The 26,772-nt window shown below is 45.7% G+C and overlaps 1 protein-coding gene across 7 annotated transcripts in view; it reads right to left on the minus strand.

The window, feature by feature from the left end:
- NEO1 (neogenin 1) overlaps nucleotides 1-26,772 on the minus strand; it is a 170,206-nt gene that overhangs the window by 110,706 nt on the left and 32,728 nt on the right. For all 7 annotated transcript variants that reach the window (XM_039723089.1, XM_039723088.1, XM_039723087.1 and 4 more), the window contains exon 2: nucleotides 5,710-6,027. In XM_039723089.1, the coding sequence (XP_039579023.1) occupies nucleotides 5,710-6,027 (318 nt within the window). The remainder of the gene's footprint in view (nucleotides 1-5,709; nucleotides 6,028-26,772) is intronic.

Consider the following 26,772-nt stretch of genomic DNA (forward strand, 5'->3'; position numbering starts at 1 on the left):
AACCAGATAATCTGGCTACTTCCGTGCAGCTCCTTGTAGTTATGGTAAAAAAAGCAAAGATAAAATTTCAGCGCAAATTAATGTTTGAAAAAAATCCTAATCTATTCACCGTTGTTTATACAGAAATAAGTGATTGATATTTAATAGCTAAGCACTCTAACACGCCAGAAGGAAACAGAGCACACCTCTGCTGCTGAGCTTTGCAGAGCTCTACCTTGAACTGCCAGCCCACATCCCTCCAGGCCCTGCTCCCCACACAGGCTGTGCTCAGGGAATGGCCTGGATCAGGATTTCTTGGCCACAGCTTCACCCACTGCCTGCCACCCAGAGCTGTAATGGATACAGAATTCCTTATCTCTACCTGCCCATCTCATTTGCAGCACCTTGGTGTATTATAACAAGTAACACTTGAAATTTATGGTAGAAAAATTCTTTATTAGCCCATGGAGAAAAGGCAAAGTGCAGAGATCTGGAGCTGGTGTCATGAGCAGCACCAGAAGCAGGATTAGACCCTGGCTCAGAACTCAATTAACTCCTCCAAGCCTCAGGGACACCACAGCCCATCCAGGCCTCCCACTCATCACTTTGGAAGCCTCAAACTAGACTCACACAAAATACAAATAAATCTTGAAGAGGCAACGTGGTCAGCTAAAAACTGGAGTAGTTTCCCAAGCCAAGTGGTGTCTGGAGGAGCTCTCAGCAGCCAAACCCGACCCAGGGCAGGTCCCTCCTCCCTGCAGGGCCCCTGTGACACCTGGCACGGCCACAGCAACCTGGGGACACCTGACCCCACTCAGAGCACAGCCACAGCAGCTTTGGGTGCACTTCTGAGAGTGCCCAGTTTGTCAGTGAGCTGCCCCAAGCCCTGTGCCCCAGCACAGCCATGGACAGGCAGGATGGGCCAGCATTGGGATTTCCCCAGGTCAGCAGAGCACAGAACACCGTGCTCAGGAACCAAGAGCTTCAGTATGGCTGCAATCACTCCAAATCCTTCTGCCAAGTATGGACATGGTAGGGCCACTCCAGCATCCCAAATGTGAAGTGGAAAAGCAGGAAGTCTCCCAAGGTTTCAACACAAAACAACATGTAAAGCTTCTCTGTGGCACTTCCAGAGTCACTTTTCAGGAACATCCTCCTCCTGGCCTGGGCTGCCCCTGCAATGTGCTCAGTGGTTCCAAAGGAGATACTACACTTTTACTAAGCACATATCAAATCCTTCTGCTTTCTGAACCATTTTAGAGTTTGACATTACATGGCAGGAGCATTTCTTAACAGAAGTGATCTGTCTGTACTTTTTCTAAAAGTAATTACCAAATGAAGGATTGAAAATAAAATTTCTGTGAGTATTGAAATGAGAAATAATAATTCAAGGAGATTATTTAGTTGAGGTGAGAAAAAACAAGTCAGGAGTTATCAGCAAGTGCTTCTGAATTAATGTAACTCAGACACACCTGAAGTTTGTACCAAGGCAGTGCCACAGCTGCCTCATCACGGCCAAGCAAATGACACAAAGCTCAAAGCCAAGAATTATCAAATGCAAGGATAAGTGGAAGAAGAGGAAGAAAAACAGCTGGATTCACTTGGGGAAAGGAGATGACAAGAGGTGAAACAAATAATTTAGTGAGCAGTCTTGAAATGGATTTACAGAGCAAATAAATCTGCATGATCAAACTCAGTGCCCCTGTCACACTTCCCAACTTTTAGATCCTCATGTATCTGTGCTCTTAATAAAAGCTTGAACCAAGCCACAGCAACCAGTGACTGGGGAAAGCTCATCCCGGGAATATTTTCAGCTCATGTCATTACACATTTTATTAAAATACATACATATTTATTTTTTCAAGATGAATTACAGACACAGATCTCCAAAACTTTGTAAATCTATTTTTAATCCATGTTTTACAGCAGCTTTTTTAAACCCCCTACCCTTCTTAAGATCTAACTAGCACTTAAGTATCAAAGACAGATTAGCATTTCAAAAGCCAATTAAAAAACATAGTGTACCAAGGCACTGATTAAAGTGTTGTGGCTTTACATAAATTAGGCAGTTCCTTTGACTTTCCCTATTTCAAATCCATCATAACAATGGGGAAATCCCACACACTACATGGACTGTATGACCACCTTCTCCCTTGACTGCCCTTAGAAACTGGTGATGACAGTTTCTTCATTTGCTTGAAGGAACCAAACTGAATGGGAAAGAGATACTCATATCCCCAAACTGCTGCTCATGAAAGAAAATTAACATTTATTGTTGTTTGCAGTTCCTACAAATCAAGGATTTACTACTACAAGCCTGGCAGAAAGCAAACACTTTCCTACCAAGGTGTAGCAGCACACAATTTCAAGTTACAGCCTAATTCAAGTGTTCCTCACAATGGAATATTTTATCATGTCCTCTGACTTTTTGAAATCTAAAGGCAGCAAAGTTCAGTTTCTTTACAAGGCTCAGCTGCCACAGGAGCTCTTGATCCTCACCCCTCCAAAACCCAAAGAGCAAAGTCTTCTCATGGATCATCTCACATGGAGAAGGTCCTTTCAGGGCACGCTGCCAAGGGCACAGGGAGCTGCCATGCCCCACTGCCCTGCATGGCACGCTCAGGGCAGGGTCAAACACAAAGTGAGGAAAGCCCAGCCTGTCTCTAACACAATTCCCTCAATCCCTCACCCAGCACTCCAGGCTCAGGCACTCAGAGAATGTTTTGGGTTGAGTTTTTCATAGTGGCTCACTGATCAAACCCCTGTCACCCTATGACAATGAAAGAGCTTCAGGTTCCAAAACCCAACAAACTGAGATCCCTCACACTAGAATATACAGCAAGTCCTTTAAGTGACTTGAGAAACTTATCCAAATGTGGCCACCTTCCTGCAGGTGGATTGCTCAGCATCACCCACCAGCTGTGCAGCTGCAAGACAGAAAATTCCAGCCCTGTATCCACATGATGGAACACTACATGTTATTACTGCATTTCCTTTCCCTGGACTCTGTGACACACCAGAACTTGGCATTTTAAGAGTTATTTAATGAGTAAGAAGCTGTTAAAACATGCAACCTACACTTCATAATGTTTCCTTTTAGAGATCAGGTGCATGGCAGCACCACACTCACACACAGCAGAGGAACTACTGCTCAATTGAGAGGGGAATTTGCTCCCTCCCACTGGAATTTTGAGGCCAAGGGGAGCCCTTTCTATGCCAACAATGCCCACGCTCACCACAGCCTGAAAGCTGCCAATTAAAACAAAGAGTGGGAAGGAATATTAAAAACCACTGTTAAAACTAAGGGATGCAAATGAGGACAAGAAAAGCAACAGGCTAAACCAGAATTTAAATATTCCACCTCTTATTCCAAAGCCTTCAGCAACCCAAGTGCCTTTTCCCCTACAAGAGGATTAAACTCAGCATGGTCTTGCCCAGCTCCTGGCACTTGTCTGGGGTGGTAAATAGGTTTTCACACACCCACATCTGCCAGAGCCTCTGCAGCAGGGCAGCCCGAGGATGCTCTGGGGCAGGTTTCCAAAGCACAGGATGGCAAAAGGCAATGCACAACATGTGTCACCAGTGTTTCCTCTCGTTGTGGGCAATAAAAGTACTGTTTTTATTGCATGGAATTAATCAATATTCTTAATACACAGCTGTCAGGCCAACGTGTGCCAAAGGGGGCAACTGTTGTGTGGGGAAGGCCCTTATTGTCTTGGGCTAAACTGTATTTGTTCTGTTTTCTATCTAAGATTTTTTTGGGAAAAAAAATTCACCATAACTGCATTGTTGTTTGTTGTGGGGTTTTTTTAAAGTAGGCTTTTGGGTTTCTTTTTTTGTTTCTCTCCAAGTACTTGGGTTCTTTTTCAAGTACTAAAAGGCTCTTCGAGATTCCATCATTTTAGAAAATCTCAATTGAAATAGTACTTTCTACCTAGAGAGGAGAAAATGGAAGTGGAAATTCAGCAGACATTTTGGCTTACCTTCATTTTTAACCCCATTAACCTCACCTAATGATCATATAGAGCAGGCTGATAGCAGAGGCAGGAGGCTGAAGGCTCTCATGTGGAAAGCAGCAGAATTAATCCCGACAGCAGCGAGGCAAGGAGGTGGTAATTGCTGGAGAGAAGTGTGGGAGAACTGCCTTTATTGTCCTCATTGCCAAGAAGCTCGGAAATCTATTCCTCATTAAGAGATTCTCAAAGTCACTCTTTTAAGGTATAAAACCCCAATTTTTCTATTTCTGACACTGCTGATGTTTCACAACAATGCTACAAGCCAAGTTAATGGGAACAACATCCGAATTCAAACGATGGAAGCAGCAGCTCTGGGAGATGCAGGAGCACCACTCAGGAAGAATTCATTACCCCGAGACATTTATTAAGCAAAGCAAAAAAAAACTGTTTGAAAAAGGCTGGCAAACATCATTAGAGAAACAAAGGGAAATCGCTTCACAGGCTTTTTTTTTTTTCTAGTTACAGCGCCTTAGTTTACCTTGGGTTTTTTGTTCGGTTGGTTTTTGAAGTCTCACCCTTACTCAGTAATTACAAATCTCTTCCTGCTTTACTGTTTACAAGACACAAGCTGACAACACCAAGCCCTGAGAAATAAGCAAGTGACAGAACAAACCACTTTTCCCAGACTTAATCTTTATTTTTACCTGCAAACTTCACTCCCTCACTGCTTCCTACCCCCAAAATAAGGCTATCACCTAGCAAGTCTAAAGGGTACCCAAACCACCGAAGCTGAGGTTATGACTTGGGCTATTTAACGGAAAATCGTGGGCACTTGGTTGGTTGCTACTTTTCAGGCGTCCTTGTTCACACCTGATACTCAAGAAACAGAAAAACACAACGCCCCAGGGCTCCATTCCCTACCTTTCTCCCAGTCCTGCAGGGACTGTACACACTGCTGTTAGGAGCTTCCCAAATGTTTCAGACAGAGCAGGTAATTCTCCACATACAAGCACAGAAAGTTATTTTAAGGATATTTATACATAAAGAAAGCAAAATCCTGTTTTCTTCTCCCTTCTAAGCTGTGGTAAATCTCCATTGTGATTTCAGACACCTGACACTTCTCTTAATCCATTCCTTGCAGCTCTCCTGATCTGCAGCATTTCCTGAGGAACACCCCCATTAAGCTGCCTACAGGAACAGAACACATGCCACCTCCCAGCCAGTACCATGAGAGCCACAGGCCCAGCTTCCCCGAGCTGATGGAACCAGCTCGTGCTCCTTGGGAAGCACCTTCCCGCTTTTCTAAGGGCAGAGCAATCCTTTATGTGAGAAATGATTTCTAAAAATTGACAAGGTTCATTAAAACCTTATCAAAAATACAAAAGACAGAATGGAGAAAATATTACAGCGCCAGGAGCAGAGGATTTTTCCCATCATGTGCTCACCCACACAATGGAGGTCTTGCCTTTTAACCCTTTAGTTCCCCCAAAGCTCTGTCCATCAACTCCTCCCTGCCCAGTGGTGGAGATCACTTCCTGACATCCTGATTGGAGGTCAGGTGCTGCCACAGTAAGGAGCTGACCCTCCCAAATGTCCCAAACCCAGGCCACCCCCTGATAACAACATAAGGAGGGGGTGAAGCTTAACTATAAATCTGTAAAACTTCTCTTAACATATATACATGATATTTCCCTTTGAATTGTGAGAGTGACCCATCACATCACTCATGTACCACACCTTCCATCTCAGCCACACTCCCAAACCAGAGCCCTACCTGCCACGGTGAGCTTCGCTGTCCTGCTCACGATGGTCCCCAGGTTGTCCACAGTCGCCACACACTGATAATATCCTTCATCAGGTTTATTATGCTTGGAATGCACCACGCTGTTAATTAATAAAGATCCATCTGGCAGCAGCTGGCGGCGGTCGTCCGACACCAGGTTGAGGAAGGAGCCATCCTTCTTCCACTCGATGCGGGGAGGGGTCTCGCACTGAGCCGAGCAGTTCATGATCACCGACGCCCCGCGCACCGCCAGCGCGTCCAGGGGCTCCACCAGGAAGTAGAAAGGAGTGAAGGTTCTCACCAGGGATTCTGTAAAACATCACCCAGTTTTTGGGTTAGTTTTCCACGTTTTTAATGTGAAACGCACCCTCCTTGAAGATACTGTAATGAGCACAAGCACCGCTCACGTCCTCCCCCAGAACACAACCAGCCTGGTCTGTATGGCAGTGTGTAGCTATGATATTTTAGTGAAAAATCCACTGCTAGGATTTTTCCTGTCCTGAGGAGCTGAGAGCCTCAGGAAAGCAATGTAAATAATAACTATCTGCTGCTGTGGAATGCCACAGGTGCATCTTCCATTGGTCCGTGTGGATTGTTTTCAATCAGTGACCAACCACAGCCAAGGCTGTGAGCAGTCACAGGATTTTGTTATTGATTCCTATTCTGTTCTCGTCTTGGGAGCCTTCTGATCTTTTCTCTCTCTGTACTTTTAGTATAGTTTTAATGTAGTATTTTAGTATAATATATAACATAATAAATCAGCCTGCTGGTGAAAATGGAGTCAAGCCTCGTGTCCTCACACAAGGGGTATTCACCGCAAGAATAGTGTTTTCTGCTTTGGTTATTCACACCATGGACCCTCAGATTCCCAGACATTTTCATCCCTAAAATGTATTTCCCTGCTCTGCTCTCAGCTTCTTGGCCCAACCAAGACTGGGAACCATCAAGAACAATTCAGCCCTCAGGAGAAAGTCTCCCATTCTGTGCTTAACACATCTTTCAAGTGTCACACAGTGGTTTTTTATTTCCATTCTACCCAGGATAAACATGATTACTTTTTCATTTTAAGTATTCCCTAAAGAGTTCTGTAATTAACATCTAGTTTGCATTAAGAAGTGAATTTTAATTACTGTCTTTCTGGTGTATTTGGTCAAGCAGAACGATTGTGTGTCAATATCACTTTGACTTGTCTTAATTTAATCTTCTGTAGAAAACAGAAGACAAATTCTTCCAGAGAAGAACAGTTTTCCAATCAGCATAACATTGGGTTTCAGGGAAAAGGGCATCTCAGTTTTTAAAGCCCACCTTAGAAATAACACTCGTATAACAATAACAAACTCCTGCACTCATCTCAAAAACATTTCATCTCATGGTCAATAAAAAAATGGTGAAATATTTTAAGTCCACCTGAAAGACAAATATGCACTTAATATCGAGATTTGTTTAATTAAGCCACAGAATAATTCTGGGGTTTATGGAAAAAGCACAAACTCTGAAGGCGACCTTTACATGCAAACAAAGGCTGTCCTGGAAGCAGTGCGGCTTCTCCCATTGCTTGGTTGTTTGTGGGGTTTTTAAAATCGGATTTACCTTCTAAAATGACCTTAATTAACAAATTGATGTGATTTCCTCTATCACCGAACTACACAGAGAGTGCCTGGTCCCCAAAGAGCCTCCACTTCCCCCCAGAGGGACTCCAGCCTTCCTGCACAGAGCCCATTGTCTCTGCTGCTCACAATCCACAGCAACTTGGAGATAAGGCAGGAGTGGTGTGAAAGAAAAACAGATAAATGAGGCTTCGGCAGCTGATAGCATTCAAATGCTCTCTTACCTTCAGGAATTTAAAGAGGAAATAAAGGAAAACATTCTAGAAATATTGACATTTCTCCAGTGACAGAGTCAGGCTGGAGACCTGTTAGGCTGGGATCCAAATCCTTGGGATTGTCTTTCTTGAGGATAATAGAGACATCCCCCAAAAAATTACCCAAACCAAATATACAGAACAAAAAAATCAATGAAACTTAAATATCTAGGAGCTGCTTGTGTTACTCTGGTTTGTACAAGGGCACCTATGTGTGGATGTTCTCGAGTCTCTGTGCCTCTGAAATCCTCTGAGTGTCAGCTCGTAAGCAGCAAAAGGCAGAGCAGAAACAAGAGCCATGAACAGCCGGAGAATCTTTGACCTTTTTATCCCTATAATCTCTTCCAGTGCTGCAGAAACCTAAAGTTCTTATCAAAATTAAAGCCTGAGCTGCACAGTCCCCAGACTTTCCCAGGGAAGCATTTCCTTCAATTCCGGGCTTCTCTAAATTTTTCCAGAATAAATCCAGACCCCTATGAGAACAAAATACACTGGTTTGAGTTTTGATTCACTCTGGCTTTTCAAACAAAAGCCAGAAAACCTTTAAAAGGGGAAGGGCAACTTTTTGTTTGTCCTGCCAGTCTCCAGTGCAGATTGGAGCAGATCTAATCCATTGATAGAATAAAATTGTTCTTGCTCTGGAAGCAACAAGGTGTCCAAGGAAATAGAGCAGAGGATGCCGAGAGAGGTCACAGCAAGACCTAGAGCAGCTCCACAGGGATTATAAACCTTGAGGAAGAATGGGAAGCAGATTCTCAGCCAGGCTCCAGAGGTATCAACTCCTGCCAAGAGCCCTGGGAAGATACAGCACAAACTGCTTCATCCCAGGATGTCACTGTGCCCCTGCACCGAATGCAGTGGGGACAAAATGGGAAGGGTTGGTGAGTAACTCCATCCCAGCCTGAAGGAAGTAAAACATGGTCTCTATTCTGATTTTAGAGGATCTGCAGTTAGAGAACCACACTGCAGCCAGCTACGCTCGTGCCACCTTCAAGCCTGAATTCAGCACGAGAAGGGTTTGTACACCCTTGATCTTAATAATCTTCTGTTTCTACCAACGAGCCATTTCTCCCACTCCATCAACCTAGTGATTACTCAGCTGGATGACAGCATCTGATTTTGGGTAGAATGGGTGTATATTTGGTGCAGGGAGTCCTTCCCCTTTGCACACACAGGTGGGTACACACCACTGCCCCTGTTTGTGCTAACACTGGCCAAGGAGCTTATGCCAAGATAAGTCTGTCTTCCTGCTCGGAATAGGAACAGATAAATCTCACTCATTCCCACCAGGCAGGAGTTTATTTTTCCCCTTTATTATTATTATCTGGCAGGGAGCCAGATGTGCCAAAACACAACGGAATGCCCTGGCACAGACAAGATCTGAATGAGCTGCAGACACGGAGTCATTTCCGTGTCCTGGAAGCTCCACAGCTCCCTCAGCCCTGCCAGACTCAGCCCTGCCAGTGCACAGACAGATGGGCTTAGCACTCCTGTGCCCATCCCAGCTGGGCTTAGCGCTCCTGTGCCCATCCCAGTTGGGCTTAGCACTCCTGTGCCCATCCCAGCTGGGCTTAGCGCTCCTGTGCCCATCCCAGTTGGGCTTAGCACTCCTGTGCCCATCCCAGCTGGGCTTAGCGCTCCTGTGCCCATCCCAGTTGGGCTTAGCACTCCTGTGCCCATCCCAGCCTGCAGACACAGAGTCATTTCTGTGTCCTGGAAGCTCCACAGCTCCCTGACTCAGCCCTGCCAGTGCACAGACAGCTGGGCTTAGTACTCCTGTGCGCATCCCAGCTGGGCTTAGCACTCCTGTGCCCATCCCAGCTGGGCTTAGCACTCCTGTGCCCATCCCAGCCAGGTTTAGCACTCCTGTGCCCGTCCCAGCCAGGTTTAGCACTCCTGTGCCAATGCCAGTCGGGTTTAGCACTCCTGTGCCCATCCCAGCTGGGTTTAGCACTCCTGTGCCCACCCCAGCACACAGGCAGTCGGGTTTAGCTCAGCAGCATGGCACTGCTGACTACATCACTACCACAATGCCCAGATCCTGTTCTTGGAAGCTGCTGTAAGGCTTGCTACTTTCAGTTTAATGTTAGACTAGCTGATTATTCCTGCCTAACTGTATTAACTTGCCCTTGGGTCCTGTGAATATTTCCATCTTCCACGGAACAGCCTGCAAAATTTGAACTCGAACCTTGTCCTTGCTCTTCCCTAAGTGATGTGAAAATGTTACAAATACAGTTTATACCATCAACCACTCAGAGTGAGAGACAGCAAATACAAGTTTACCTAGAACACACAAGCACAAAAATCCTCACAAAACAGCCTCCAACATCAGGACATGGAGAGAGCCCAGAGGAGGCCACGGAAATGCTCTGAGCCCCTCTGCTCTGGAGCCAGGCTGGAGAGCTGGGGGTGCTCACCTGGAGAGGAGCAGGCTCAGGGAGAGCTCAGAGCCCTGCCAGGGCCTGAATGGGGCTCCAGGAGAGCTGGAGAGGGACTGGGGACAAGGGATGGAAGGACAGGACACAGGGAATGGTTAAAAAGTGGGAAAGGGCAGGTTTAGGTTAAATATTGGGAAGGAATTCTTCCCTGTGAGGGTATTTTCTGTGCAGAGGTGCATCTTTATAAGGCTTCACGTGAGCAATGTGTAGAACAGTAAATGCCAAGCAGCTGCACAAGTGGGAAGAAGCTTCCCTTCGTTATCCAGTTAATTTCTGGAAGACACAAGCACTCCAACACCCACCTTAAATCACTGAAATGCATCCTTTAACAACCGCCTGCCACGAGCTCATCAGGAATTACAGCACTTAGGAAAATAACTCCAGACAAAACCACTCTGATCTCAGTCCCACTGACTGCACGTAAATCACCTCAAACTGGTGCACAGCAATGTGTCTGGAGATTTTACCAGCAGTGCCACAGATCTGACTGGGATTCAGGGCTGCCACCAGAAGTGTTCAGTCGTGATGTTCTCCTGAGGATGAGCAGCAGCTGCAGCCCAAGCACAGGGCTCCAACACCACACTTCCCTTCACTGTGCAAAGAAACCACAGCACATCTTACAAGGACCAAATGCAACAACCATGCAGAAGGAAAATGTGAAGCACAGGCATCATTTCAGAACACCTTTTTCCAAACAGGGCGATAAATTAAGGCACCAAAAGCTGCCATCACAATTAGCTGACGAGCAGTACACCAGGCTTTGGTTTGGAAGGAGTCAAAGCAGGCTTTGATAAAGAGAGATCACTCACTGCTGGGAGCTGAGGAGTGACATGGCACTGGGGGCAATACCTGTCCTTCTGACTGCCAGGCAATTCAGGAGCATGGATATGACACCCTTCAAGCCTGACATGTGAAACAGAACATCTGACAAGTCCTGATCAGGCTGGCAGGAACTGTTAGACAGCCCCTTCTCCCACACTGCGAGTCCATGATAACAGCTCCAAGCTCTCTGGCTGCAGGACTGCACTTTCAAAAGGCTTCTCCTCAGAATTTAATTAACATTCCCAATGGTCTCTGTAATCCTAAAGACAGTGTTATGCCCTTCCTAACCCACATCATTACAAAAAGCTGCCTCCAGAATCAGCCAGACGTAGTTTAAGTGAAGATGTTCCCCAGCAATTCCCTGCAGGCTGCCAGCAGGAGCTCACAGGGAACTTGTTCTGTGGTTTTGTTCACATATTCATGGCTAAGGAGCACGTTATCTATGTGGGCAAATTGCTGCATGTGGTAATCTCTAAATAAATGTATATATTTCCAGCTTGGTAATTTATTGTCCTTGACAGCATCAGAAGCATTCTGCATTCCCCAATAAGCAAAATTTATCTATGATACTACAATGTACCAATGTTTAGACAAAGATGTATTTTCTGCTTAATATCACATTTTTCTCTTACAGGCAATAGAGATTATACACCACCTGATCAAATTAAACTACAACAGCAATATATATCAGCCAAACATCTTTTGATTTTACTTTCATAAAGCACTTCCAAAGCCCAATCAAACACACAGTGCTTGGCAGGTTCACCACACTCAAAAACCAAGGTCACATTTCTAAACTGTGTTCTCCCAACGCCTCTTCAGCTCCTGCTTCAAAAAGACTCTGCAACCCACAAATTATACCAGACAAAAATTAAATTGCACTTAAGCATCAAGAAAAAAAGGAGGGAGTGTAAGAGCTACCCCAGACTGCAGAGTACAGTATAAATCCTGCTGGTACTTCCATAACTCCAGCGGGGGCTGACAGTGGAACCTGGCACAGCAAGTGACAGAACATTATGAGGTAAGTAATGCCTTGTATAAATCCAGACTTTCCCAGACTCAGTAGCTTCCCTTCTCCTTCAGCCCAAGCAGATTTCCTCCTCTGATGATTTAACACACTGTAACAAAGATATCCATCACAAAGAGTAACTCCTCCTGGCCCCAGCATGGTTGGGAATTGCGGGCTAGGAATGGTGCTCGAGGAATGCTGTGGTGCCCCAAATTCCCCCATCCACAAGGGAAGGGGCTGTTCTGAAACCCCCAAGGGAGAAAGAAGCTTTCAGGATGGAGGAGGACATGTGGAAAAACTCCTCCTGGCCCCAGCATGGCTGGGAATTGCGGGCTAGGAATGGGCTTGAGGAACACTGTGGTGCCCCAAATTCCCCCACCCACAAGGGAAGGGGCTGTTCTGAAACCCCCAAGGGAGAGAGAAGCTTTCAGGATGGAGGAGGACATGTGGAAGAAATCCTCCCTGTGAGGGTGCTGAGGCCCTGGGTGCCTCAGGGTGCCCAGAGCTGCCCCGTCCCTGCAGGCTCCACGGCTGGGCCTGGAGCACCCTGGGATGGTGGTGCCCGTGGCTGGGGGTGGAAATGGATAATCCTTCAGGTCCTCTCCAGCCCAAACCATTCCCAGAGTCTATGATGCTACTGAGCTAAGGTTTTTGACATCAGGCACCACCAAGAACACAAACATCAAGACAGCCACCACAACGATGGCATTATTGTAAGAGACAAAGAGGTGACATGGTTCAGAACTCGGCCTCGGTAACTCGGGAGTATCCAGAGAGCACAGCCTGTAAACAAAGCACCAGTCAAGCAAAGCAAGCTGTATTTTGCAACAATGCCTTTAGAGCTTTGTTTGTATTTCCAGTTACCTTTTGCTTGTTAAATAACAAATTACTGTTGGCTTAACTGACCGTCTTGATGGACCTCAAGCACAAAACTATATTTTTAAAAATAGCCCATTAAAAAAGTGTGCAGGAATAGAATTAAGAAGCCTCCAAAGAGCAAAGAGTGTGGTGTGTCTGCAGTAAATCACTGCAAGGAAGCATCCCTGCATCCAGCCACTCCCTCTGTAAGTGATACCATCACCTCATATATTATTAAATAATGGCAAGAAAAACACGATAACGATCAACAGCCAAATCCAAACACAGATTGTAATCTCAAAGATCAGATGTCTGTGGAGATGCATTTATCTGGTGTTCAGTTCCACAGCCTTTCAAACCCCTTGAGAGAGTCAGGCATTTTACCTGGATTTGGAACAGGTGATTTTATTATTTCCAGTGAATTGTCCCAGGTGCTGTGCCATGGCTCCCTTCAGCAGCCACTGTCACACCAGGTCACAACCTCTCTGTCCCTTGACTGTGGGGCTGCAGTTCTGTTCAGCTTGGAAAACTGCAGGAGAAAAGATGGCACCAGCTCCTCTTCACCTGAAGCAGGACCCCTGGGACCACTTCTCGTGGTACCCTGGTGCAATTTGTCCCCAAAAAAATCACCACCAAGGAGGTGCTCCTCATGTCCAGTCCATATTCCCACTCTTAAACTGTTTTCTACTCACAAGGATTTATTAATTTGCCTTAAATCCACACTCAAAAAAGAAAATAAAAAGCTGCCTACCAGCTGTGCTTCAAAAACAACTTCTGGTACACCTTTTGTTCCTCCTGGTGTGCCAGCAAAAAAATCCTTTATAAGCACTAAGCCCAAAAACATGGATTTCTTTCAGGTTGTTTAAAAATATCCTTGGGTTTTACAGAATTCTCATGCAGCAGCTGAGCCCCACAAACCTCTCACCTTGTGCAAGGAACATTCTTTCAGGTCATTTTGCTTTTATAAATCAAAGGAAACACAAGTCGGACCATCTAACACCCTATATTTGAATTAAGTCAGTGAGGAAACCTCTCTGAAGGTCCTAACTGCAAAATTCCTTCTCGTAACCATTTCAGAAGGAGAGCTTAAAGGATTTTATCCACTTTTCCCTTTTTTGTGGAATACTAAAGCCATGTCTCTCATTTCAAGTAACTATCAGTTTTTAATATCAGCAGTGCTTCCTTCGAAAAGCACCTCAGTCCCAGGGGACCAGAGCTCCATTATTTATTTAATTTTTAATTCTTCCAGGGCCTGTTTTCATTATTCTCTCCACCTGGGCTGAGAAACACCCCTCCAGCATTTCTCCACAAGTTTACTAGAGGGCACTGTAAAGACACCTACAAAAGGAAGAAAATGCATTTCTGTTCCTCCTGGTGAACAATAGTACTTTGACTTTTCCCCAGAAATAGCTCCCAGATGTTGGCTCCTGACAATGCTGCAGTTGTTACAGCAGGTGAAGAGGAATTTCCATTTTTTCCTGGAGTAATGGATTTCCTCTCCCAGAGTTCCAGTCTTCTGAGCACTCAGGCACCTAATTTCCCTCTTCAGAGAGGGATGTGAAAGAGAGCGGCTTTCCAAGGGTTAAGGACAAACAGAAAATCCACTTGTAAGGCTCAAAATACACACTGCACACAATCAAGGAGCTTCCTTCATCCTGTCTGGGCTCCACTCAAACCACCCTGCTCAGACCCACAGATCTGGCTCCCCAGACCCTCCCAAGGCCAGAGAAGACACGGCTCCCTGTGGAGATGCCCTGCTGGTTTGCAAACCGAGCCCAGACAATCAGGGAGCAGATTCCTTGCTTCAGACAGGGTGGGTTTTTTTTTGCCAGACTGGTATTTCAAAAATGGTTTAGAATATAAATACAGAAAAAAAATCCCCACACATCACAAGAGAATTATTTGCTGAAACCAATTACTTAAATATTTCCCAAGTGTAAACACGCTGCAGCATCCAAGAACCGTGCATCAAGGGGAAAGCAGTTTTACCACTTCTCGGATGCCAACGAGGTTATGGGGCACCCAACAGAACTAATTCAGCTTAAGAAGCTCTTTAAGTGAGGCCAGCTTTGCACTCAGTGAATGATCTCCCTCCCCAGCCACCTCTTCAATCCAGGGCTCCGGGCAGACCAGGGAGATGCCAAGGGATGCTCACAAGTGTGAAGGGCAGGGGCAATGCTGTTACCAAGGCAGGGGCTCCAATCACAGCAATGGCCAGAAAAGCCAGACAGGAAGAAATACTGGCAGGAAAAGAAAATATATTAGTGTCTATAGGAAGCATAAAATGAAAAAAAAGGATGAACATGAAAAAAAAAGATGCAAGGAAGAATCAAATGGAAAGTTGCTGAGCATCATTTCCAGCGTCTTTCTAAAGAAAGTGTCTTTTCTTTGTCACGCTTCATGAAAGAGGAAAAAATTCTTAACAAATACCTTTAATGTCAGATCAAGCAAAAAATATCTGAGAGGACCTGGAAACAGAAGAGCAGCATTGGATCAGAGCAGGAGGAGTCCCTTTAACTCAGCATCCTGTGACAGCAGCCCAGAGCAGAGGCTGGGGAGCACCCAGGGCAGAACCAAGAGCGGCAAAGCTCCCCAGAGACAGCCCCACCTCTCCCTGCCCCTGCCTGGACACCAGGGCTGTTCCTTGGCTCAACAGCTCCTGCAGGGAAAGCACAGCCAGTAACCTCTGCCAGCACCTCGGAGCTGCCTTTGGGGAGAGAAGGAAGGAAGAAGGGGAGAGGGAAAACAAATACGAGCTCAGAATTTGATTTGGGGGTCCCTAATTTCAGGGACTGGTGCAGAGAGATCAGGATAATCAGTAAATTCTGTACACTCAGCACAATTAATTGTACAGCCCTTCCCTTCTCTGGTTTCATACCAAGCACTGCCCAATCACACCACTTATCCACAGTATATAGAAATATAATAACCTTAGCAATATGCTAATTAGGGTTTTATTGATCTTTCAGGGCACTAGTGAAAAAACAGGAAGAGTAGAAAGGTGGAAACGATGCACATCCACACTACTACAAACATGCTACAATGTTACCAAGAATCTTACTTTAAGAACATATTTACACCAGTTTTCTACCCCATAAAACTCAATGTTATCTGCAGAGTTCATTAGGTGCTGTTGTGGCTTAACCTGGGGATAAATCAGGTGCAATAAAACCTGCCCCTCACAAATTGAACTCGTACACTCTTGTAAAAGTGAGCTGGCCAATAGAGAGCCCCACATTGAGCCTTTTTAGCAGAAAGGGTTAGAGGGGATGACAGGCACATCACCAGTCACAGGAAAGGAGGGATGCAGCAGGTGCCCTCAATGACATGGAAAACTGGGGCAGATTTTAGTCACACCAGCACCAAGGTAATACCCTGGGGAAGCTGAGGAAAGAAGAGACCCTGCAGCAACCCAAATTTTCTTGGACTTCCACTGAGCATAAGGGTTTGTGTCTGTTTGCAAAGCCCAAACTAAAAGCTGTAGAGTGCAAAGAGAAAACCCTCAAAGACATCCACTCTGGTCAGCGACCACAGCACAGCACTGGGACCCTTGAAAAACTACAACAGCCATCAAAAATATCAAACATCTTACTAGTATCATCAATGAATGAGCCATATAAAAGAAATAATATATAACAAGGCTTACAAAAGCAGAATGTTACTGCACCAGATTTCGGGAAGACATGGCAAATTCAGAACTGGTAAAAATGTATATAATATTTAATTTTGCTATTCAGATCAACTCCACTATTCAAATGAGCACCATTTTAACTGTGTAAGTTAGAAAAAGAAGCCAAGAAATGACATCCCAGACCTGTGCCCACCAGAAGAGGAGTTTAAGCACAAACTTGAACACACACTGTGGAGTCAACAGCTCCTTCAAGTCTCATTCTTTACTCAGAGTGGTGGATAAAGCTCTCCATTTGTGCCACCTCCACAACAAACCGTGGCTTGGTTGGCTTTTGTTCATCCTCTCAGCTGTGAACTCTGCATATTGATCCTGAAACGTTTAATGCCTTTTACATGCTTTGGCTGCTCCTGCTCACCAATGCCACGGGCTCTGCCTGGCCCAGCACTCCCTCCCCAAGGGAGTATCTGCAAATCTTCCTGCCCCTTCCTAAAGAAATGCACAAAAATGATCTGGAATAAAACCCAAAATATCCCCAAGTCTTATTTACCGCAACTTAATTATTTCAAGTACAGTGAATGTACGTGGAGTAGAGCAAATTATTGGATTTTTGTTTATTATTTGCTATATAAGAAATCAAGCAGCTACACTTTGGGAAGGCAACTGCAGCCTATTAACAGTGTATTTGTATTCTAAACAGATCTATTAAAAAATCTAATTGCACTAATCCTTTACTGTAACTTTGCAGCCGTGTTATTTCACCCAGCTGAGATTTTTCTGTAACAGATTCCTACTAAGCTCTGAGCGCTCCTAAGCCTCAAAATCCAAGAAAAGCTGCAAGAAAAAGAGCCAAATGCTTCAATTGAACTCCTGATTCTCAGTGTCTCCTTTTCCCCACGGGTACACAGTTGTCTCCCCTGTCTGGCAGGGAAAGGGGCGAGGGGAAGCCCCAGGGTATCCCTGCCATTCCCACACCATCCCAAAGCACCGGAGCTGTCTGAGCTGGGCGGGAACACAACCCTGGGCTGTAACTGGAGCGTGTGGAGCAGCCATCCTGCCCCATTTGATCTCAGTTGAAAGTACAGTAAAATGAAGTGAAAGAGCAGTTTTAAAAGCTTTACACAGATTCTTGTCTCTCCTCAAAGCGCATTAATGAAAACACTTCCTGTGGCAGTGTGTGAAGACAAGCAGCACCTTTCATCTCCCCTGTTTACTGCCTTCACCTCCCCGATTCCCAGGCACCACTGGAGCTTTGACTGGCACAGCTTTTGTCAGAATGAAGGAAAAAGCTCAACTGTAGCTTTGCAAATATATTAGCAAAAACATTTGCAAGTATTAGCTTGGCAAATGTTTTATACATGTGAGGGGAAAAACAGATTTATCTGTTCATTTATATAACACAGATTATTTCAAAGTGGGAAAGTACGTTTCAAAAGAACTTATGTAAGAGTGGAAATACAATTACTGCATGTATTAACTGAATTATCATATAGATATGGGTATTACTGGATGCACAGCTCTGGATCTGCTGCTTCCCTCAAGCCTTTCTCTGGCTAATCCTGGCTGTGCTGTGAACTGGCACGCACTGACAGCTACCTGGGTGGCTATTTGAAAGGTTCCTCTGCAAGGTTTTGCTCTGCTTAACACGAAGCAGAATTTTTCGGTTGAAATAATAACATCAAAACAGGCCCCAGACCTGCACTCTGTGCATCATGTCAGAGAACAGCACTCCATTCACACCACTTCGTTCCAAAGCTGTTAAACAAACAGACAGACCTGATGAAATATTAATTTGGCTAATTATGGCAACAGAACTCCAGAAGGAAGTAACAACTCGGCAGAAACAGAGCGGTACCTGTTGGCAGCAGTGCCAAGTGCCCGAGTCCCAGACGTGTGGCAGATGGCTCCTGAGGCCTGGGCACTCCCAGCCCTGGCTCAGCCCTCCCTGCCTGGGAGGTGCAAAGGCTCACCCGGGCAGGCAGAGCCCTGAACAGGGGCTTTTAGGGAGAGACAGCACACAAAGCACCTACCACTCAACAGTTGTTCCAATTCACAGGCTGCAACCAAATCCCAGTGTTTTCACCACAGAAACATCTACCTTTATTGCAATAAAAAGCTCTTCAATCTGCTTGAACAGCAGATGCAACTCACTGCCCAAACCAAAAATTTTGGATGATAATACTTCACAAAACATCATTTGAATGCAATTCTTTGGATGGAAGAGTCTTCTGAAGCTCACTTAGTCCAGCCAGCTGCCCCAAGCAGCACCCCAAAATGGTGCTCTAAATAGATGAGGTTGCTCACAGTTCTGGCCAGCCAAGCCTCAAACTTCCCAAGGAACAATCTCCCAACAATAGAAGAGAGCAAGCAGGAAGTGTGTGAGCATCCAAAGCAGCAAAGCATGGTGAGAGATACACCCCCAAACTGGCTTTTCATTATTTTCTTTCTGACATATCACAACTGTGAGCTTTAGTTAAGCATTTCCAAATCAAAAGTCCCAAAGCCGCAATAATGGCAACATTAGGAACGATCTGTTTTGAGGAATCCAGCAGTAAAAGCTACACCAAGTGCCTGGTGTGGAGCTGTCATTGCCATGATGGGTTGGGTTGTACCACATAACCTGGCTTTTCTGGCTCCCAGAGCCCAGCACACGAGTCCAGGGACCAAGGGACACATGGAGCCATGGTGAAGCCTGACTTGGAACCATTCATTGCTGCAGTGTCTCCAGACATCTCCTCACGTCAGCTGGACTCTGGCCCAGCCCCAAACCACAGACTGACCCCACTCCTCAGCTGCACATCTGGGGAGAGCTGCTACAGCTTCTGCTGTGACTGCTCTGTCCCAGGTCAGCAGCCATCACCAGCAGCACAGAACAAGGACCTCAGCACCCTTACACTGCTGTCTTTGGTTCACTCCCTTTCAATCCAACCTTCCCCATACTGCCAGGGCAGCCTTTCTCCTCCACCTGAGGTCCCTGGCAGCATCAGCGTAATGGTTTTGGCACATCCTTCCCATCTGCATCAAGGTCAGCGCCTGCCACAACAAGCTTTCTATTTTAAATACTGCACATCGATAGGAGGGCATTAAAACACAAAGCCTTTACACAGCTCCAGAAGATGTACCAGCACAGCTTTTCCCAGGTTCTGTCAGAAGCCCTGCTGTAATTTGTCCCAGTGCCCAAGCAGCACCTTCCAGAGAAAGCCACAAACGCTGGAGCTGCAGGGCTGAGCCTCCACAGAGCCACCACCGAGCACCACCAGACACCATTAGGAGCTAAAAATTCCTTTGGTCTCGTTTTCCCTGTCCCTTCCGAGGGTTTATGTAAATAGCCTGCACAGCCTTCTCCTGAGAAACTCTCCCAACCTAAAGCCACCTAAATCACGGCATAATCAGATAATTAAATTGTGGTCCCTCTAAGTCTGCCATTAGCACTTCCAAGCTATGTTTAAGGGGATAAAAAAAAAGCTTTATTTCAAGTAATTCACAGTACATGATGACTATCACAAAGGGGAAGCTCTGTTTTCTAGCAGAGTAATTTACACTTTCTAAACAAAAAAATTCCACGAGAAAAATTGTCATATAATATGTGGTGGGGTTTTTTGTTTGCTTTAGGAACTACAAGCAGAAAACAGAGCTATTGAACCAGCTCCTTTCAGCTCTAAGAAGGGTGAAATGCTGCTTTCCAGGAGAAGCAAGCACTTGTGTCACCATCAACCATGAAAAAGTCCCAGACAAGAGCATGTAAAATCATTGTATCAGCTCCAAAACAGGAACATCCATGCTACAGATGGGATTATGGGAGGAGGGGGGAAAACGGAGGTCAGGAACTGGTCACAAGCAGCAGCATCTGTGATGTGATGCACTTGAGCAGCACATTCTGCAAATACAAACAAAACCCTATCGTGTTCACTTTTTTTTTTAAATTCAAAACCTGTTGGGTTGGTGTAAAACATTGCTTTTCTTGGGTTTTCTGGCTTTGTCTCAATACCAGGCATGGCTGAGGTCCTCCCTGCCTTGCTGCACTATTACCTTGCTTGCACATCAGAGAGAATATAAATCACAGAATATTAAGCAAAGTAAGATGCTTTGCCTTTATTTGATTAGGGTTTTTCTGCAGCACAGATTTCTTACAGCCAATATTAAAGTGTAATTACTTTGTCTCCCAAAGTTTTCAAATACATGACTTGCATATATACAAGTTGCTTTCATCTCTGTAAACACAAAGTAAGAGAGGGAGGGTAAAATCACTCAATTTCTCTGCTTAGCAGTTTCAGTTCTAGCAGCATCTCCTCCCCAGCCACAGCAATGCATGCAGGGCTGCATCCCTGCTTTGCCTGAGGATGAGGGGACTGTAAATATTTGTCACAGGAGTCTGTGCCAATAACAAAAATGAGGGAACCACAATCAGGGCAGGCAGATGGGCCAGAGCTCAGCAAGGCACGGGCTGAAGTGTGTCAGGAATCTTATGAAATGAGACATTACATAACAGTATCAAATCTGGGCACCCAGAGCTGGGTCACCTGCATCTCCCCAGCTGCACACAGGTCAAACCCAAGCATTTAAACATCTTACACTGAGTTATATACTGACTTATTTTTATATACTTATACATAAAAACATGCACATCAGCACAGCTGTGCAAATGATGTACCTGCTGATTTCTAAAGCAAAAATCAAGCTAGACCTATCAACAGGGCAGCTGATAAACCCATGGGCTTTGACACAGCATAGACAAGATCATTTGAGACTCAGCCAATAATGGTATTAGATCCACTTCAGCATCCAAATCAATTTTGCTGCTCCAGCAATCCGAGTGCTCCTCATGAGCCTGTTCAGGGAGGTGGGAGCCGGGCTGCCCAAGGCGGGGAGCCGGGCTGCCCAAGGCGGGGAGCTGGGCTGCCCAAGGGGGGGAGCTGGGCTGGCCAAGGAGGAGCTGGGCTGGCCAGGGCCTTCCCAGCACAAAGCCCCACTTCTGGCCTGTCTGCAGTCCCTGGGGTTCATCTCCCCACTCAGCTGTTAACAGATACAAAGTGCCACCTCTTCAAACTCTAATCTAGGGGAGCTATTTTTAACAGAGGATATTTAATCAGAGATCTGAGAACAATAATTATCTAGAGATACTGAAAATCTGGGGCTATGCTGCAGGACCACACAATGGAAAAAACAGAGAATACAGAAGGACATTGTAATGAGGGCTCTGTTGTAATGAGGGCTCTGTCTGGAACACGTGAGGGAGAAAAGCAAGATCCCACAACCACAAGGCACAATGAGCTGTCCCAAGCCCTTGCTGCACCAATCCCACCTGTCTGAAGGGCTGCTGGCTGCAAACCACCCCACCAAACCAAAGCCCAGCAGATGTCAGGCTCACACCCAAGCAGCAAGTTGAGAACATTGCAAGAGTAGCTCATTAAGTTTGCAGAACTTGCTTTTAGTTCATAGGGGAAAAAATCATGGTCAAAACTTACTATTAGACTGAGGTGTCTTTGATATCTCATCGATTAAATTAAATGTCATTAATTTTGCATGCAACTCATAGATCATTCTCTAAACGCTATGCCAAAAATCTAATTGAGTCTTCATTAAGTGATCAGATGGGAAATGGGAGCTCTTCCCCCACAATAGAACTCAAGGTTAAAACTGCAGATCTCCAAGGACTGTTAAGAACTGCCTCAGACCCTCACTTTCAGTCACCACACAAAACCCCCTCTATTTCATTCACTCCGACTTTCCCCTATTAGCAGCTCCTCCTCCCACCTTGCACCAGTAACCTTGAAAAGAGGACAGGTGCAGCTACTAAAGAAAGACAAAGGGGCTTAAAGATATTATTTCAAGTTACAATTAGAGTATCCTACCAGAGTACACTATTTTAAAGCTTAAATTTAAATTAAATTCAAGCTGCATTTTAGCCACATTCTTGTCATCACCTTTTAGTGATCCCAGTGTCAGGAGAGAACAATTCCAAGGCTTACCTCCACCACTGAGTGCCACGGCAGGATTTGGCCACCCTTCTGTTATTTGTGGGTGATGCTGGGACAAATCTACTCTCTGCCATTCCACAGTTAACAATGAGACTTGGAAAAGTGGTAATTTAATACACAAAGACACTTCTGGAATAAAAGAGCAAAGCAGAGGAGGCAATAGGGTTTATCTCTGCGAGGAAGGCGTGCTACTACCCCCCGTGTCTGGAAGACAATGTCAGGTCTGGACTGCAGCCTCCAGGATGGAAAAGGCCTTGGCCAATGCCAGGGGGCCAAGCAGGACTGCCCAGGGATGAGGGGCCAGGCAGGAACCCAGGCAGCTCCCAGCTGCAGAGGGATGTGGCCACTGCCTGCTCAGAGACCCAGAGGGAAAGGATGGGGGCCAGCCAACACAAGCAGGGAGCAGCACTCCAGGTTTGGGAAAGGCTTTGGAGAACTCCCCTGGTGCTTCACATGAACACCACTCTGGGACAGAATGGCTCCCACGTGGCCATTGCTGGAGGTTCAGGGCAGGCCTTTTGGACTTCATTAGCTCAAGAAATGGACACTTGCCCTTTGTCTTCACAGCTACCTTGGTTCAATCTTCTGAAGTACAACCCTGGAGTTCTGTGCCCATTCCAAACTCTGCTGCTCTCTTTGGTGTCACAGTGCAGGAGCAGGAATACTGACACAATCTGTCATAAGTGTTTTCCTCTTCACTCCAAAGCTGTACGTTCAGATTCAGCATTCAGCATCCTGGCCTGCAATTCCAACTCACATTTCTTATTGGATCGTTTTTTCAGCATAAACGGTACTATTTTTTTCCATGAGAAGTATTTTGTACAGGTGGTAGTTTGAGTCTCCCCAAATCATTGATCTACTATTGAGCCAAGCTGAAAACACACTATCAATTTTCACTGAACTATTGATCATATGAGGTCAAGCCTAGCAAGATACATGGAGCACCAGGAATCTACTAGCAGGCAGCTGGAATGAGCTGTGGTATTTCCGATGCCATACAAGGAAAGGAACTTAGAAAATAATATTTAAACAGCTTGCTGGAGTGCAGGCTACTTGTAGGAGAACGTCAGCAGATTGGGTACTGATTCCAGTGAAAGAATGTGAGCCTCACTTGCAGAAACAAAGGTGATTTTTGAAGGCTGCTCCCTGAGCAGCAGGCAGCCTGCCCCAGTTCCCCAGCCTGAAAATGAAAATAAACTCAGGTTATCTCAGTTAAGGGGAGGTACGGACAGCAGGGAGTCAGGGGAATTTAAATATTATGGATAAGTGTGAAATCCCCATGTCTGCTTTGCCAGTAAGGCATTGCCATTTGCTATGGCAAAGAGGAAAAAAGGACCATTTTGCACATAGACTCCCTCCCAGGACTGGCACTGCCAAGAACTTCCAGGGAAGCTTTAACAGCCAGCAGTGTGATCTCTGTGTGCCCTGGACAGGCACTGGCTCCAAGCTGGGCTGGGCACTATTTCAATTACCCACTCTCTCTCTCAGAAAGCTGTTTTTTCACTTGATTTTCTCATTCCCTGTAGCCTCATTTGCAAAATGAAAACAAAACCGAGAATAACCTCCCGTTGTAAAAACCTTGAGAGAGATAACTCGGGCTGTTAGCTCCCTTTGAGCTGCCGGGATCTGCCTGGTTTTCCGCCCCACTCCTTCAGAAGAGCCCATTATGAGATTTGTATCGGAAATCAATGGCGAGGAGCTGCAGGTAGGCCTGGCCCCTTTTGTGCTGCCGGCACACGAGCCGGCCGAGGCTGAGCCGTTCCCGGCCCGGGCCGAGCCGTTCCCCCGGCCCGGCCCGGCCTCAGCCGTTCCCCCGGCCCGGCCCGGCCTCAGCCGGCCCCGACAGTCCCGGCTGCACGGCCCAAACAATGCCAGCACTCGGGCACGGTAAAAGCCTCGCTGTTCCTTTTAACCATTATTGCAGAAACTAGAGCGAAAATGTGAGCCTCGTCCTGCCTCCAATGGGGAAGTGAAAAGCAAGAATGGTCTCTCAGTCATGCCACTCCAGCAATAATGTTTTTTTCCAACGAAGCTTTCAGCAGTAAGAAATGGGAAAGATTATAGACACAGAGCCTGCAGTTCCATTCAAAAAGATCTTTGTTAGCAGCAGCAATGAAAAGAGGGAAAAAAGCCCACAAAATTCCTCCACTTAAAGCACAATCTCAAAACATATGCTTACAATCCTGGAAATCTTTGGGAGATTCAGGGCGTTCAACAGCTGCAGCTGAGCTTACAATGAACATTGCAAATAAATGCTAATGAGATGCTTATAGATCCTGAACAAATTGATTTACCGAGATCTTGTCGAGTGTCTCCTATCAAGGGTTTGTCAGAGTAAACAACCAAATCCTTATAAACAGAAGTGACTCATTCATTACAACTGGAAGGAGAAAGGCATAATAACTGAAGCTATAGTCCAGGAAGATAATAAAACAAACCACACACACACACACTTGTTATTTACAAAAAAAAATAATAAAAATTAAGTTTTTGAAAACCCTTTTAAAAACACGTACAGTTTACCTCACCAGACAGCTACAGATCAGCATGCAATGCTGTGAGTACATTAAAAACCACAAGAGTTATCAGCACAAAAAGTAACCATAGTAAAACACACTTGAATAAAGCTTTAGGATAAAGCCACGTAAAGCAGATGCATAACGAGTTCACACTCTGCTGAATTGGTTTATTGCACATTGTTACAGTGCAACCTCTGTGTGTAAGCAGCTCCTTGGAAATCAAATGGGAGCAAATCCATTCTCTTACAAAAAACCTTACTGTTCATAAGGTTACATATGACTATGAACAATAAATTATGCACGAGAGGCGAGGTAAAGCTTCGGAAGCTCTATATCAGAATAAGAAAAAATGTTTCTAGTTCAATTAAGCTGAAATGATTCCATACCATTACAGCTGTCTTGCACAGAGAATTCTAGGATTCCTTTTTGGCCAGTCACCTATAAAAAATGAACATTTAATGATTTCATAATGGCAGGCACATGTATCCCCTGACTGAGCACAGACAGGGAGTTTCTCTTACAGAACATTAAGAGCAAAAAAGTGAAATTCTCCAAACTGGGATAAAAAGCAAGGGCCACTTTATTAATGCTAAACGGTCTTTGGGGAGGCTGCCCAAAAAAACTCTTTAGAAGAAAAAGCAACAAAATGCAAGAAAAATGAATCCCTTCATCTTTTCAGACTCCTCAACTCCACTTAGTGAAATCTTGGCAGCTTTTAAGGGAAATCCAATCCCCCAGTCTCCACCTCCTGGCCAAGCTGGAGCAGCCCCAGCCCCACATAGGTGGCTGTGTCTGGAAGGTGATTTCCAGAAGATCCTTGTGAAAGGCTGATGTGCTCTCCTGTCACTGCACACTCTGCCCTGCCTGCAGCTCCTCACAGCATCCCCTTCCCACAGGAAACACAGGGCTGGGGGGAGTTTGTCCCTGCAGTTGTGACACAGGTCTCCACCACCACCATCTCCCTTTGTATCTGCACAAAGCAGAACAACAGCAGTTGACATTTTGAGAGCAAATTCCCTTAGAAATAAACAAACCCAACTCCTCTGAGGTTTGGGATCCTCCACTGGGATCAGGAGAGCATATCTAAAATAAAGCACAAGGCTGCAGACTTGCTGTGCTCCTCATTTTAAGCAATGCAAAGCAATTTCAACGTGTCTCACAGCAACATTAGGAGGAAAACTCTGGGTTTTCCCAAAGAGGCCCAAAGCTCCCAAGTGAGTGACAAATGCAGCTCCAGCGACTGCAAGGAGGAAAGGGAAATCTACTGTGGGAAAAACCCCAAGTTCCCAGTGTGGTGTCTGCTCAGGGAGGGTCCTGCTGCATGCCCTTGCTGTTACCAGCGGCACTGGCCTGGGCTGCAGCCCCCGAGTGCTGGTGTGTGAGCACAGCCTGCTCCGGGTCAGAACAGCCCGGCCTCCTACAGAGGGAATCCATGGGAAAGGGAATTCTTTTCAGCCTGAGCCATTCAGGGCCTCGATGGGCACTCACCAGGAAGCTCTTCTCTCTTCCTAGGAGCACTTCAGGAGCCACAAGTACAACACAACAACCAACACAATGGGCTGTGCCCTCTGTGAGGAATGTTATTCTGCAAAATGGCTCTTCTGGGGAAAAGAGGGTTCTGGGAAGTGCCTCCCCCACCCCAGCTGCAGGGCTTAAAAACACAGCAACTCCCTGTTAGAGACACAGGGCCACCTGCAATCTCTGCACATTGAGCCTTCACCAGATTGGTGGTGGTGTATTATTTCTGGGAGGTTTATGAGCTGAAAAACATACGGAAATGGGGTTATAGATAGGCAATTTCCCAAGACACTCCAGCTGATAAACCCAACTATCTTCAGGCAGTGGCTCTCATCATCTCCTGCCAGGCAGGTCTCCCAGAAGTAATCCTACTTTTGAGAAAGGCAAGACTGAGAGAACAAGGAGAGACATGACAGTGTCAAA

Source organism: Passer montanus, unplaced genomic scaffold (genome assembly GCF_014805655.1).
Source record: "Passer montanus isolate IOZ18808 unplaced genomic scaffold, ASM1480565v1 scaffold5, whole genome shotgun sequence".
Classification (NCBI taxonomy): Eukaryota; Metazoa; Chordata; class Aves; order Passeriformes; family Passeridae; genus Passer; species Passer montanus.